The 16,250-nt window shown below is 43.6% G+C and overlaps 1 protein-coding gene across 2 annotated transcripts in view; it reads right to left on the minus strand.

The window, feature by feature from the left end:
- LOC126524562 (uncharacterized) overlaps positions 1 to 16,217 on the minus strand; it is a 76,301-nt gene extending 60,084 nt beyond the window's left edge. Inside the window, exons 1-3 of one of the 2 annotated variants that reach the window (XM_055067378.2) lie at positions 15,999 to 16,217; positions 7,294 to 7,504; positions 1,649 to 1,824 (exon numbers count right to left, since the gene is read on the minus strand). In XM_055067378.2, coding sequence (XP_054923353.1) covers positions 1,649 to 1,824; positions 7,294 to 7,453 — 336 coding nt within the window. In that variant the 5' untranslated portion in view covers positions 7,454 to 7,504; positions 15,999 to 16,217. Of the gene's footprint in view, positions 1 to 1,648; positions 1,825 to 7,293; positions 7,586 to 15,998 lie in introns of both variants that reach the window. The other variant, XM_050172854.3, reaches the window with a different exon arrangement.
- Between the last annotated feature and the right edge of the window lie 33 nt (positions 16,218 to 16,250).

The raw sequence follows: 16,250 nt of genomic DNA on the forward strand, positions 1-16,250 counted from the left end.
GTTTTAATATATTTAGTGCAGAAATTTGGTCGATTTCATATTAATTTTTTTCTGATGTAGTCAAGAGTTTGTTGGAACATACACACAGAAAAGGCCACTGGCCATATAGATGTTTTGGTTGTGAGCAAGGGATCTGTGCAGATTCTGAAACATCAATGGTTTTGTTTTGCGAAATTGATGAAACTTCACTCGAGCAGCAAGAGAACTACACAAATGGTGGCATTAGGAAGACAGATAATCACTATAAGACAATGAGGTGCCTTGTGACTGCCCGTTTTTCTGCTGTGTGTGTGCTTGTGTGTGTGTGTGTGCGATCTCCATTTTTATTTCAGTTTGTGCATCCTGTGTAATCCACTGACTAGTTGAGTGTGAGCATTCACTGAGAAGCTGTTTATTTGCATTCGCTTTGTTTATTCCATACATTTGTGGTAGAGGAATGTACAGAATAAACTGAGGGAGGGAGATTCTGTGTCACCTTATGACAGCCAGCACGATTATCCCATTTGAATAGGTGCCAAACAATTCCTTTCATCAAAAATTTTGTTATAATGCATATCTTGTACATTCAGCAACATTAGAAACAGAGAAGCAAGAGACATTTAAAACTGCAAAACTCTTCTTACACACTGTTGCATGAAGAATCGCACTTGCAGGCACTATGAAACCAAACACCTCACCTGAACTCTGATTATTTCAGGTACGGGAGCTAGCCCCGTTCTTCATAAATGCAGTGTACTTAGAAAACATGGAGCTGTTTCAGAAATTTTCGCAATATTAAACATTGCTGGCCAAAAATAACGAAACATCTGGCTACATAATGGCACAGGATCAGCATAAAACTCGGACACCTATCCTTCAGCACACTTCTCTAATTCTCTTCGTATTTTGTAACAGACATTGGAGCAGAGTTTAATTAACAAGTGCCTAAAAATGCATGCAATGCAATATAAGCTCACTACGCAACCACATTCTAGCAGTGCTATAAAGAAAGCACAGATGTCTGTCCTCTGACGCACTTTTACAGCTCGCTTCACACATTTTAACAGATTCTCCAACCTGACAAGGAGCATCCTAAGGCTTACACAGTGTGATTCAAACATCACACTATTTCATTAGCATATGCTTGCGAATGTGAGGCACTGCCTCACATTGGAGCTAGAGTCTGGGAACTCTAGCTCCAGGTCATTCAAAAATGGCTGCCTCCCATTCTCTAAACAAAGGACCATGGAGGAAGGAAGGAGGAAGCGTGAAGTCAGAGGAGGTTGCCTTGCTGCTAAGGCAACCTCCTCTGACGCCGCCATCCTTTCTTTCCTTCAGGGCCCATGTGCATGATGGCTCTTCGGAAATGGGCCCTACCTGGTTGCCAGGCCTCTGAAGGCATTGGTCAGCTTGTGGTAACTCTTAGCGGCCCTCCTCGTCAATATTCCCCCTCGATGCCCCCTTTCTGCTCTATGTTACCCCATACTCTCCATGCAATCAGCGGGTAGAAATTACTGCTTGTGTATCACATGGCGTGGGTCTACTTCCCATAAGGTTATTTATTCTTTATGACTAGGCTGCAAGACTGTCATGTGATGCTCCTTTCCAGTCTTTTTTCCTTCCTTATCGTGTTGTGCAAGGGCAGGCTGTTAGTAGCAAGAGGGCCCACCCGGGGAGAGATGTTTGGATAGACCGGGTCATCAGGTAGAACTGCCGGCAGCTGCTCGGTTCCGTTGGTGGGTAGACCGACAGCGTCTGCGGGCGGCCCAGGTGGCGCCTGGGCCTTGCCCGTCGTGCTTCCTGCCAAGCTAGCCACACTGGATCGTCGGCTCTGCTCAGACTCGGCTGGGACGGACGAAACAAACGGGGACAAAATCCCAGGGACAGAGAGGGCAAGGAGAGAGGGTGAGGAGAGAGAAAAACCCAACAAAGCCCGTGTTAGTGGCGGTCACTGAAGACGAGCACAATCCATGCAGCGTTACTGCAAGCATGTAAAAAAAAAAAAGAAGATGCAATATTTCAGCTTCCCCAAACAAAAATTTCACTTAACACCCAATACCCAGGCTCAACACTGACTCTATCATGCCTAATGGCTAAATTCCTCAGTTCTGACTAGGATCCCCGGGGGAGGGGGGTGGTATTCTGTAAGAGTCCACCAAGTGGACTGTCCATTTCGGCTGCTGCTGATTGGATACAGCTGTACGAGCAAGGAGAAGACGAGTGGCCCTAGCCAATCAGCAACGGCCAAAATGGACAGTCCGCTAGGTGGACTCTTACAGAATACACCCCCAGTTGACAGACTAGGCAGATGACATACAGCAATCAGCAGACGACACACAGTGCTACATGGCACACGCACCATTGACACTGAGACCGACTCTGAACGCTAAATGCTTATGGCTCTATTTAAACAGTAGAATACTTTTAGCTAACCAATTTGAATAAAAGAGCGTCTTTAACACAAGGTGCTACATGCTGGTTTCAATTTGATGACGGGCTAATATAATGTAGCAATCCCTTTTGCTTGATTAAGCTCCATGCTTGTTATCCACAGTTCCCAATCAGCAAAATCCAGTGGTTACCTAGGCGCAGTGCTATTTGGCCAAGAAGTAAACTGCAGCAACGTGAAAATAGGGGTCCATTGGTGACTTATATATCATGGTGACGCAATGATGTGAACACAGGACATCCCGCAGCACAGATGAAAGAAACATCATTTTGTGCCTTCTGCTCAGAAATCCCTGCATCTGTGTCAAGCTGTGTCGCATCTTTGTGCTGTTGCATAACTATGAAAAGGAACAAAACTGTAGCAGAATCGTCGCAATATCCTGGCAGTATGGCAGGGGGCTCTCTTAGGAGCCATAAGAATCCCATCACAATCCATGCATGTTCCACCAATGTTGCCCATTTACAATGTTACTAATCACTGCAGCTCCATCACTTCTTAACAGAACCATTTTTTTTTCCCTTACACAGAGCTGTCAGCAGCTGTTTCCTGCCCTTGACCACACATGATTTTTTTTTTTTTAGACCTCACTTGGAGCAGCAGCCAAGTTTAGATTGGCTCTAAGCATCACTGAGCTGTAAACTGGCCACCTCCTCAACGTAAGCGTGCAAACCTACTGGACAGATATGCACACTGCTTTCATTTTAATTTGTTTTTAGTCAGCCTTTTGTAATTATCAGAGTGAGTGTGAATGTTCGTCGAAGGGCTTCAGGTCGGCAGCATTTACCATCCAAGCACCTCACAGGCCAAGACACTGGGGTTCTGCCAAACTTGTTCAGTCTGCAGAGGTCTGAAGGTTGGAAAGTTGCGAGAATATGCCTGATAAATAGAAAAAGTCCACCTAAGACGAACTCATTTGGTAATACATGCCATGAACATTCAAAGTATGATTGTCTGGTCGTGACAACACTGAAAATAACTTCCACTCTAAGAAATGAGAAGCTACCATTCATTTGCGCAAAATAGTTCTTTGATTAAAACTTTCTGCACTTTCCCGACCTCCACAGAACTTGCTGGTTTATTGCCACACTAATGATAGATGCAGCTTCTAGCCTCAGGACGTTTGTTATATCAAAACACGATTGACTAACACCTGTGTAAAATGGACAACTTTCGCTTTACTTTGAGAAAGTGCCACTCAGTGTTAGTGTCATTTGAAAGCTCTCACATTAGCGAAACATGTTGTGGCACTTGCTATGAAGTGCAGTGAATAGCAAGTGCGTTTATTTGCTTCATCTAATCCATCAAAGTATGTAGCCACACAAACAGCACTCGTCGGAACCAACAAAAGTAATGAAAGAAAGTGGAGATTTTGGTATTTTTGCAGACATGCTATTCTAAAGGAATTTCTTTCAATCAGCAAAATACTCCCCTGGTGGGGGGGATACCGCAGTGCATTAGGAAATAGTCCATGTGTGCGATGATGATGCAGTCCAATAAAATGCGAACAATTGTTCTTTGTTTTAAATTCTGTCTTTTTTGTAAAAAGACACCAATACTACTGACTTAACTCTTTCCAAATGCTTATAATTTTCGTGCATCTTACAGCATCCAATCACCAGCGCCATTAATTCTGAATATTTTGTCTTGCTGCATAGCAGTGAACCACTTAAATGGCCTTCAGTAAAGCAAAGTGCACATGCCCAAAGTGATGCTGAATTTGCCAGTCTGATTAGATATTAGGATTAGGTATTAGGATTAGGTATTAGCAGCAGATAAAATTGTGAATGACTGAATGGGCTACATATTTATGCCACTATTCATGCCACCGTAGACAAATGAGGTCTGTTATGTAGGAAGCTTACGCTGCACCGGCAATCTCGGAAGTCATGCTCTGTCGGGCGCAACCACCTACTTTGAGTTCCACACAGAGGAGGCCCTACACTGTCGCAAGTTGCACAGAAAGAGTGACGAGAAAGCAGCAGCCACTGAGCTCTCGTGTACAAAAACGCAATAATCCTTTTACAGAAATGGAACATTACGTTGACTTACAGTAATTAGATTCCAGCCGCAAGATAGCTCTCCTTGTCCTGTTTCATAAGTAGTACAGCTGCTACACACAATCAAGCCCTTTTCCTTTGCACATGCCCGAACGCATGTGAGCATGCCTATGTAATCAGTGCAGCTTCAGGCATACCTATAGTAGGGCATGCATTGTGGAATGATCTTCCCACCACGATTACAGACATGTGCGGCCGTAATGCTACAGTGTACGCCTACTCTGTAGTGCAATGTTTTTCAAGTAATATTTACTATTCTCCTTTCGTGTGCATTTTCCCATATTATTGCATTAGAATTTTTAGAGTACTTCATGCACTTTCCAGGGACCAAGTATCTACATATGTACGTTTCTATCTGAATTAAACGGAAAGAAAACTCAAACCTTAATTTATTTTGACACCCAACTTTTCGGAGTCCGACTGGCTCCTTCTTCAGGGGAGTGATGGCATGAGCGTGAGAGAGATGATATGAGCATGAGTAGCAGTGCTGTGAGGCCTCATGTTCCGCTGCTGTGGGTGCCACAATCTCGGTCTCAGTCACCGCACTCTTCAGCACCATATGCACCATGAGCACCACACTCATGGTGCAGAGTGCACTGGGCATGTGCAGCTCTTCAATGAACCTCTCGCCAACTTGGGTCACTGCATACGTGCCACTGGATGCGCACCAAGCCGGGAAACAATTCTCAGCTTTTGCAGGCGCCGGCACGACATGGTCTTGAAGTCAATGCACGGACTTCTAGGCAGCACCACTAGAGGGCACTAGAGGGCGCAGCATGTCCAGAAAGAAGTGCGAGAGAGTAGTCCTGCTGCCACATGAAGTGTTTCTCACTGTTCACACACACCAGCGTGCCATGCATTTCGGAGGCCATGCTAAGGCTTTGCAGCGGCACCGCTACATGACGCCAAGTTTAGGGAAGCATGACAAAGGAGCGCCCTGTGCAGTACACGCTTCATGCATAACGCATTTCAATGGTGGCAATATGTCATGTCCCTATATTGATACAATGTTCAATGCATTACCATCGACAGTCATCGTGAGATAGGTCTTGTGGAATTTTTTTTAGTTTTCATTATTATAGATTTTACTTCTTCGTACTGACCATTTTGATGTTGCATGCTGCCGCATTGTGCAAATAATGCTTTTGTTATGTTGATGCTTTTTCCTCTCTCTCTCAGTTCTTTTTTTTTTTTTTTGCTTAAGTTGCCTGTTTTAATTTCAAGGTACTTGTAGTACCCCATTAATGTCTTACTGGAGGCCTGTGAGGTATTCATAAAAATATAAAAAGTAAATACACTCAATGAGCATCTACAGCCTCACTATGCCTTGCATTACATTATACCACATTCTATAAACCAGCGTAATGTTTGTCAGTGTTTGTTTTAGTTCCTGGTTGCTGCTTTCATATTTAGTTTTCCTAGGTTGTTGTAGTTATTCTATGTGTGCAATTGCACAGATTGGCAATAATGTATAATGTGCTTTGTGCATTGGCTCGTGGCTTTTGGCATTTCTGAATGGTGCTTTCTTTTTTCCATCTTATTTTTCAGTTTCACTTCTCATTTAAATGTATAAATGTAAGTGGTGTTTCCACAAAAAAATATTTTGATGTAATAGTTCTGCGCCAACCTGCAGGGTGGAGACAAGTAATTAATAAAGGGAAAATGAGACATCCACCCAAACGTAGCTTAGTGCTACAAAGGAAACCCATATCGGTTCCTCGAAAGAAAAGCCTCGCAGTTGAAGAAAAATTCATCCTGGTCCGGGACTTGAACAGGGGACCATCGCCTTTCCGGGGCAGCCACTCTACCTACTGAGCTAGCCAGGCGGCTAGCAGATGGCAGGGTGAAGTCGAATTTATCAACAACTTGAAGCAAAGCCAAGAGTTTGATGGAAACACACAATGTGGAGAGAAGTAATTAATAAAGGGAAAATGAGACATCCCCCTAAACGTAGCTAAGTGCTACAAAGTGAACTTTTTTTTTTTTTTACTGAGAGGCTTTTCTTTCGAGGAACCCATATGAGTTTCCTTTGTAGCACTTAGCTACGTCTGGGTGGATGTCTCATTTTCCCTTTATTAAAAAATATCTTTAACGTGTGCATCGTCTGTCCCTCCTGTTTCCCCTGTTTCCATCAAAGCTGATGCGTCTACATAGCCATGGTATGTATCAAGTCTGTTTCTCCTTCCATGAGAGGGCAGCAGCATAGAAAAGCAAATAGAGAAAAAAAACTCACCAATGATTACGATACTCCCTTATGCAAAATTTGAGTGCAGCTCCATAAGTGTTTTCATTTTACATGTCAATATTTTGTACTATGATTATATAGGTACACAGTTTACATTAGGAAGAGAACGCTGTGAGTAGCGTGCTTTGTTTCCTTACAGACGACGCATGCTACTCTGGCACCATATCGTAGACATCGTCTCCTGCCTTGCGCAGCACTACGCTCTTCTTCTTATGCTTTCGTTCCACCAACAAGAGTGGCCTTTTATCGTGGGGAAATTGTGCCACTAGTGTCAGCGGCGACAACACTCAAGGGAGTGTCGCATCAAGCCTTACTCGTAGCCGCTCGCCATTGCCGGCAACTCAGCGCACGCGCAGGCTGTCTCCCCTCCACTCCTTCTCTGCCTCATTCTTTCACTGTAGCATCCTCCTCCACTTTCCTTCTCACACCCTCCGCGTTCACTTTCATCTTTTGCTGTGCTCGTTCCCTCAGTAATGCCACCGAGGTATGACGCCGACACTCAATGCAGGAATGGGTGCCTAAGAGCTGTGCTCCAAAAAAAGAAAGTGCTTGGCATGACATACCTAGGAAAGGTACATTGGAACCAGCCGTGGCAGACTTGGTGGAGCGGATGTCGAGTCGCGGATCAACAACGCTGGCCAAGGGGTCGATATCCTGGGCATCATAAGGGAGCAGCTCGGCTGCCTGGTTCACCTGCTCAACGTTCAGCTCGAGGTAGGCCATGGCCTCGGGTCAAGCCAAGCCAACGCCGGCACGACGACCAACACCCCGTACCTGAAGAGCCAGTTCACTCACTCACCGAGTGGCCCATTACATGATACTCTGCTGCTTGAATTGAAAGAGGAAGGCCGAAATCTGCATGGGAATAAATTACAAAAGGGGTGCTGCAATAAAACAAATAAGGCGGTGTGAGGCATGCATAAGTAAAGCCACATTCTTATTCCTGTGGGAAGGTGCAGGCAGCAGCAGAACAAAGAAATATCAGCAGAATTCAGCTATTCTTCTCTCTCTGAACTCATTTTACTGTGAAAGCAGCAGACACTCATAGCAAACACAGCCATCTTCTCAAGCACAGCTAGTTCTTTACGACGCACGCAATGCCGTCCTCATTTGCTATAATATTGCCTATTGTCATAGAGTTTCATACAAAAATTACTCGAGAGCGCTAGTGTCTATGAAAGCTGCAAGTAAGGCAGTTAAGCCAGCATGGGAATGATGGATCACAAATAAATTTGCCCAAGCTTCATCCATCTGCCTCAAACGGCTTTGCAGGTTTGCAAACGGATCATTTTCAACAAAAGACTACCCTACAAGTGCAACAACTTGCAGTAATTTTGCGTGTACGTGGAGTCTTACTGCCTTATGCGATGAGAAATTGAGGGTTGCTTGGAAGTTTAGGCCGATAAAGGCAGACAAAGGACAGCTGTAAACAAAGTCGCAAGAACTGGCTGAAGCCACAAGCACAAATGTCAGACAAATCCATGAACCAACCATCACTCTCGCTATAGCTGAATGTTCGCAGTACCAGAGTTTTCTCCGGTAATTCTAGTAGGAAGCTATGCCCGTTGTGCCTTCTGAAGTACACTCATAGGTATCACCTATTTCAGAGCCCGAGTGACTCTCAAAATTTAGTATAAGTTTCCAGGTGCCAAAGCTACTGGGTCAGCGTACCCAGCAACGAATTGCGTATTGCCACAGAGGGATGAATTTGAATCCCAGAGCGAAGTTTCTTTTTTTTTCCCTGTTGTCAACACAGAAGCCAAGGAGGAGGGATAGCCTGTGGTAAATTCGGAATGTACCGCGAGTCAGCCATGGAACTGCCAGCGTGACGATCGAGGGAAAGGGAAGCCAGCGCCCCGAGAAGGTGCCAGAAGAAAGAAAATAAAGTTAGTTGTCATCGAGATACTGCGACACACGCTTGTCTCCGTGTTCCACGCACATACCAACAATTGGTGATCATGCTTCTCTTTTCGTCATGCGCACGTACCTACAAGCCTGATGCTCCCACATCGCTCACCACCTACACATAAAAAGTCATTTGTCAACAAACTGTCTCGAGAAATTCAAGTTCATTTTTTTTTTCATTCATTATTGACATCCTTTTAAATCTTGACTGCTTGTTCTGAAATTATGCCGGATACATCACCTTCTCTAAAGCTTCCAATCGTGTTGCTCATATATGGTTGAACGTACAGGAAAGTCCTGCTGGTTGACAGAGGTGAATGTTCCCCCCCTCAAATTCATTCTTGCATCAAATGGTCAGTCTCATGCTCACCTTTCGGCCCTCACTAAAGTCATGAGTTGAATCTTAACAAATGTGTTGTAGTAATAATTACTAGGAGGTTAACATGAGCCAAAAATATTCGGAAGCTTGTGCTGATGTCTCAGATCTCTTGGAACAGGAACATTCTTCCTCTGCCCTCCCTGAGTCTATAAAGCTCAGTATGAAACCGCAATAAATACAAGTAGTAACTATGCACCATCATCATCATCAGCCTGCGTATGCCCCCTGCCGGGCGAAGGCCTCTCCCATATTTCTCCAACTACCCCAGTCATGTGCTAATTGTGGCCATGTTGTCGCTGCAAACTTCTTAATCTCATCCGCCCACCTAACTTTCTGCTGCCCCCTGCTGCACTTCCCTTCTCTTGGAATTCAGTCCGTAACCCTTAATGACCATCGGTTATTTTCCCTTCTCATTACATGCCCTGCCCATGCCCCTTTCTTTTTCTTGATTTCAACTAAGATGTCATTAACTCGTGTTTGTTCCCTCACCCAATCTGCTTGCTTATCCCCTCAACGTTACACCCATCATTCTTCTTTTCATAGCTCACTGCGTCGTCCTCAGTTTAAGTAGAACCCTTTTCGTAAGCCTCCAGGTTTCTGCCCCGTAGGTGAGTACTGGTAAGATACAGCTGTTATACACTTTTCTTTTGAGGGATAATGGCAACCTGCTGTTCATGATCTGAGAATGCCTGCCAAATGCACCCCAGCCCATTCTTATTCTTCTGATTATTTCAGTCTCATGATCCGGATCCGCGGTCACTACCTGCCCTAAGTAGGTGTTACCACTTCCAGTGCCTCGCTACCTGTCGTGAACTGCTGTTCTCTTCCGAGACTGCTAAACATTACTTTAGTTTTCTGGAGATTAATTTTTAGACCCCCCTTCTGCTTTGCCTGTCTAGGTCAGTGAGCATGCATTGCAATTGGTCCCCTGAGTTACTAAGCAAGGCAATATCATCAGTGAATCGCAATTTACTAAGGTATTCTCTATTAACTCTTATCCCCAGTTCTTCCCCATCCAGGTCTCTGAATACCTCCTGTAAACACGCTGTGAATAGCATTGGAGAGACCGTATCTCCCTGATTGACGCCCTTCTTTATTGGGAGTTTATTGGGATTTATTGGGAAACTATGCATCACCCATTTACAATACCCCTTTCAAGTTTCGCTAATTAATGCTCTCAAATAACTTTGGTATAGTGACATGCAAGTCACATGACAGTAGTGACCATTCTGCACGTAAATGTAAGTAAACCCTGGAATGCAACCTTGTAGCTCAGAGGTGATAAATCACAAAACCTCATTTACTTCACTAATTAAATATAATTATTTTATGCAATAAATCACAAATAAATCCAGAAATTTCAAAAAATTGAATCACAAAGCTTACAACCAAGTAACTCCACATCAGCAACAGGTACCAGAGTTCTATGAAGTGTGCCTATTAAGTTGTCTAAAGCATACAAATATGATAAATTAGTTTACAGCTTCTGTAATATTATTACACTGTTTGTGTGAATTTCCCAGGACTCCTACTCCATATCAATTTTGTGCACTCTAGACGTCCCAATAGAAGCAGCTTACAGAATAGTGATAATGCTTTTTCGCTGCTGAGCTGAAGCATGGTAAACTTGATGCTGCATATTTTAAAACCAATTTCTGACAATTTCATCAAATAAAAATAATACATGACCTAAATAAAATGTTTCCTCCCTAAAGTCAGTAAATTTTAACTTCTTTTCTTGAAGTAGAATAAACTTCATCAAAACCAGTACAGCTCAAATCACTTCAAATAAAGAAACAATAAAAAGAGGAAGATGGGTTATATTTGTTACTTCTGCAAACCTTTCTAAAAATGCAAGAACTCACAACTTTTTAACAAGGAATATGAGACCCCAGGCCAGAAAATCCATTAAGTTTAGCGACTGCTCATATGCGTAACATCATTACTTAACGCAAACTTGTCATGGCACCATGCAGTAATCTGGTGCCCAGCGCACTCTGGATTCGAGGGAAACAAAAGGGCGGACCGAACTGCTCGAGAAATGAGCATTCGAGCACCAGTTGCGCCTGTCGAGGAACCCCCGATCCACCTACACGACATCGTCGAAAACCAAAGAAAAGAGAGACAAAAACAGAGCTGCCCACACCCCGACCTTACGGGAGGACAGACCAGGGACTGGTGAGGCATACAGACAAACACATATCCACGCCTCCAAGTACTTAGTAATACACCCTGCACTCTATGCTGATACCTGCCCTTGGTGCAGGGAGCAGCCAACTCTTGCACGTAGCATGTGGACGTGTAAACTACGGCCTCCAAATTCCAATCCGCCCTTTACACTGCAAACGCCGAGTAACAGGCACTTTGGCTCGCTAGCGAGGATCTAGAGAGCCAGAGAGCTCTTTTCCACCAAGCCCAGTGAACCGCAGAGGCCAGTGGAGCCCTAAACTGAGGGACCCACCCACCATCCCAAACCACTAACATAAATAAAGCTTATACTACTACTACTTGCCATCCATATCTGTTTAGTGTATGTGCTTAGCACATTTCAAGTTATTAATGTGAAAGCATTAAGTGCCCCATGGAGCGCAAAATCCAGTGTTGGGGGCCGTGTGACCAAAACATGGTACAAAAAGGCTACGAATCCTCGACCTTGCAAGGGAGTCGAACCCACGACCTTTAGTGTTAATTAAGAGGGAATTAATTATGACACCATTAATGAAGATTATAGTTAATGAAGGCACTCAAACCAACATCCTCTTGTGTTAATTAAGGCACCATTAATTAAGGTAGAGTTGATTAAGGCACTCAAACCCATGACCTTTGGTGTGTCAGTGTAGGCGAGGTTTGTTAAGGCACAGTTAATTAAGGTAGAGTTAATCGAGGCACTTGAACCCACGACCTTTGGTGCAAGATCCATGGCCTTGTATTGTGCACACCTTGTGACAAACAGTGTTAGTCATGGCGCAGCGCTTCTGCTGCCATGGCCGCTTGAGTCACGCGACTCCGCCAGTGGCACCACCGGATGTCACCATGCTTCTGCTGACGTAGCCACAATGGTTTCGAATTATTCCACTAAGTGCCCCCTGAATTTTTTTAAACAAGCTTGTCATGTATATATTTGTTTCATGTATGTTAAGCAGATTTCAAGTAAGTTATTCTGCACATAATCAATCCTGGAAAATAAGGGGTTTCACATTACATCTTAAAAACTGATAAGGCAGCCTTCAAAATAAGATTCAGTAAAGCTTGAAAATAGTAACAGACAATAGTAATAGATAATAGGTACATATCAGATGCTTTGATATGTTTCAGACATCAATCTTGATTTTAGCCATGGACAATTAGTTGAGTTGTACACTTTTTGGGTGCTCATAGTGAAATGCCTCTTTTCATTTTTAAGGAAACCATAAGCAATTATTAATCACTTGGGCAGCAATGCTGGGCGATCATATTGTAGGCAACAGGACATACAGATGGCAAGCACTTGCACAGCGACATATGTGTAAGTGCCATGTAAATATTAGTTTTATTTGCACTTGTGACCTTTTGCTTTAGCCAAGCTGTCCAAGTTGTCATGATCTCAATCTTACACAAGGATGTAATTGTTATATATAAGGTCACTCTTGCATCACAAGTATTGTAGCAGCCTTGGTCGGAGTTTTATAGAATACTACCCAGAGTAAAAAAAAATGTCGCAGCGCCATCTATGTGAGCTGTAACACAATGGGAATGATGGAATATTAAAGGTTCGAAAGGTGTCGACCATATCTAGGTACAAAACATGAGCAAGACTGCAGAAACGGAACTTTGTAGAAATGAAATCTTCATAAAATGCCTTGATTTTCCCACAGTACACATTGCAAACATGTTTACTAAAAAAAATTAATGATAAATGAAACCCATGATTGCAATTGATGCACACTGAATGCTGACTGTCTCATCTCTAACTTCAATTCAAATTATGGGGTTTAATAGTACAATGTAACCAGCGGGCTACAAGGGATGTCATGGTGTGGAGCTTTGAGTTAACTATGACTACATGTTATTATTACTGACCACAAGCATGACCACTAACATTATTGAGGCACGCATTAAGGCTGTACTTTAATATGCAGTCATACCAACTTGCTCAAGCTTCATGCTTAATTACGATCACCTCAGGTTCTTTATTGCGCACCCAAAGCATTACACATAAGCATCTTTTTGCTTTGCGCCACCATCAGAATGTGGCCCCAATGGCTGGTAATCGAACCCACAACCTCGTGCTTGGCAAAAGTACACCAAAGACACCGCAGCAGGTTTTCCTCCAACTCAAAAGCCCACCAGGGCTGATCACTTTCAACACAACAGTACCTCCTAGAGCTTATGCTTTAATTTTAAATGTTCTTATCGAATAATAGAAAAAAGAAGAAAAAATGGCAGATCCCACGCATATGTGGGAATCGGAGACCTTTGATGGCTACTGAAATGCCTTCACTTCTTCACTTTTGTGAACTCGCTCAACGCTCATCGTTCAGTGAGCGCCTTGGTCCCATTTTGTTCTCTTTGATTCTCTCTGCATGCTTGGCTACTTTGGATGCCAACTTATTCTGCAACTGACTTCTTTTGAATTAATCTGCCATAAATATATTAAAACGTAGTTTACAGTTGATGAGAAGTTGTTACATTTCTGTCCACATGTGTTTTGCAAAATGCCCTACTCGTCAATTAGTGGTAAATTCTGCAGCAATGTACAATCAATGTTGGCCACTTCAGTTAGCTATAGACTGATGCTTCATGTTCCTTCCTTTTCTGATTTACGGCAGGCTTATACTTCTAACGGAATGTTAAAAAACAAAAAAAAAATTTTTTTTAAATCGTGCCATCAAATGTACAATCATGATATTCCATGACAAAAACAGAAATATCACAGCCCTGCAAGTTGCACACGCACTAACGTTTATAACACCTCAAACTGCATTGTACAATTTTTTTGCTAAGTGTGATGCCTAAATGTCCTTATTTAAGATGAGACTTTAGCTTAGGGCCAACTCAGATTTTCGTGTTCACCCACATGTAAAAATGCAGGAATGTCCTCGTGAGACACCCGCTGGACTGATCTGAATGAAGTTTGATGCATTTGAGAAAGTTAAGTTCTAGTGACTGCAGGAAGAAATTTTTATTTATGGCCTGGCATTTCTTTGCAACAATTTCTACAAAGTGGTAACATTAAAAATACTGAAGCACAACGTTTACAAATTCGTAACATTGCACAAAAAACAGATATTGCAGTCCTTTCGACTGCTCCTATTAGAACAGCTAAAGCAGAGAAATTTGCTGTATGAATTTACAGCTTTCACGAATTCATTACATGGTTGACAAGAGCTTTGCAGAAGTCCCATTCACAGTTTAGTGGCATATTTCAGAGCAGTGCAAAATACATAAATTTAGTCCACTTCACATGTTTTCATTGATGCCGCTTACAGAATCGCAATGAGTTTGATTTGAAGGCTCGGTACTCGAGTTTTATTTTTCTATTTTCCAATTTGCAACAAATTTTATGTCAGAAAACGGCGGCCAGAATAAATATCTACTCCCTGCTGCCGCTAAATTTTAATTTTCCCTTTTAACTGCAACAAACGTCATCAAAATTAGCGCAGTGGTTGCCGGGAAAAACAATTTCTCTTTTCCCGTGCACTGAGCTGTTCTAACAGATACAGTTGAGGTATTTGCGATGTATTTGCTTGCACGGTTCATAAAGGCAGCGTGGTTAGTCGGTGAAAATTACACACGAAAATCAGCTTTCAGAAACACGTACCAAGAATAAGAAATAGTTCGGCTGCACGCCCCGTTAACTGTGCGTGCAGCCTAACTCGACCAGTCAGTGGAATCGTAAAGGCTGCCATCGAACTTAAAACTGTCTGCAGTCGCCGCACTTTCATCGTTCCGATTATTAATGCTGACAGGAAACTATAGGACAGTGTTCAATAACACCAGGTTGGGTGAATGACAAAGGGGGGAAAAAATGTGTGCCAACTAGGTGTCAACGTCGCACCATAATTCACTCAGAATACGTAACTCCTAAGGAAAGTTATTGCTAGTTTGTTATAGCAGAATGCTTGTGCAAGTGTATCCAAAAGTCGTAGAATAAATCAACAAAATACTCGTTTGTATCAGAACCTGGCTAAACTATAATGAAGTTATTCATATATTGATTGTAAATAAATTAATGAGGCACGCCGTATGATCAATTAGCGCCTTGCCATATCGGTGTGACACTAGGTTAGGCTCTGAAAACGTTCTCACGGGCGACGTTTCAAGCTTTAATGCCGATCACATTACAAACGTCAGGCTAAACCCCTTTCATCCAGTGTGCGCGCCGTCTATGAAAGTGAGCGTGACATCCACACGTCCCAAATGGCAAGCAAATGCATTGCTCAATCGCAGAGAGCACGCGATACCAGGCGACTTTTCCAAAAAGACAAATGCCGCGTGCAGCGTATGTTCGGCGGTGACGGTTCGCTAATTACACGGGGGACCTCGATTTCCTCTGTGTAGGCAAGGCAGGGACAGAGAACGCAACGGAACATCTAAGCTCGCACTAAAACGATCGCAACGCGCACGAAGGTACCACAAAACGACACCATCTGCTCGGTGCCGGGCCGAGTCGCGCGTAAGTAACGTTCGGATCGTGTACGGTTATTTTCTTGTTTGTTTGTTTTTCTTTCTTCATTCCGGCAATGCGAAAGTGTCCTCGAAAATAGCAGCAAGCTGCCATCGTGAAAGAGCGCGCCTTATGCTGCGAAAATAGAACCGGCCACGTCTTCCCATAGCGGAACTCGGGCCCAGCTCCGCGATCGCGTATTTCCCCGAATAGGAGCCGCAACCAGACGCTCCATTCCACAGATTCGCCTCGCTCGCGGCCACAGCCGCACCTCATCACGGTGAGCGACGTGGACCGTGGCAGGGCTTGGCAAGCGCTTCTGGAGGCTGGCCTCGTACCTTTAAGTCGGATGTGCGACGTGTGAAGCACTGCGACGGGCTGCCGCGCATCCACAATGTCGCTGTTCAGTGACGAACGGACGCGTTTCGCTGCGAAAGAATCACAACGCGTCGTTCCACAACACGGGACATGACAGACGACATCATGAAGAACGGCGCACGGTATCGCCCCCTGTGGGCGAAGCTGGGCGTGAGTTAAGCTGGCAAATCGAATTTCATTTGATTGCTGTATTACAAATAAACATATGACGA

The sequence above is a fragment of the Dermacentor andersoni genome, chromosome 3 (assembly GCF_023375885.2).
Source record: "Dermacentor andersoni chromosome 3, qqDerAnde1_hic_scaffold, whole genome shotgun sequence".
NCBI classification, from domain to species: domain Eukaryota; kingdom Metazoa; phylum Arthropoda; class Arachnida; order Ixodida; family Ixodidae; genus Dermacentor; species Dermacentor andersoni.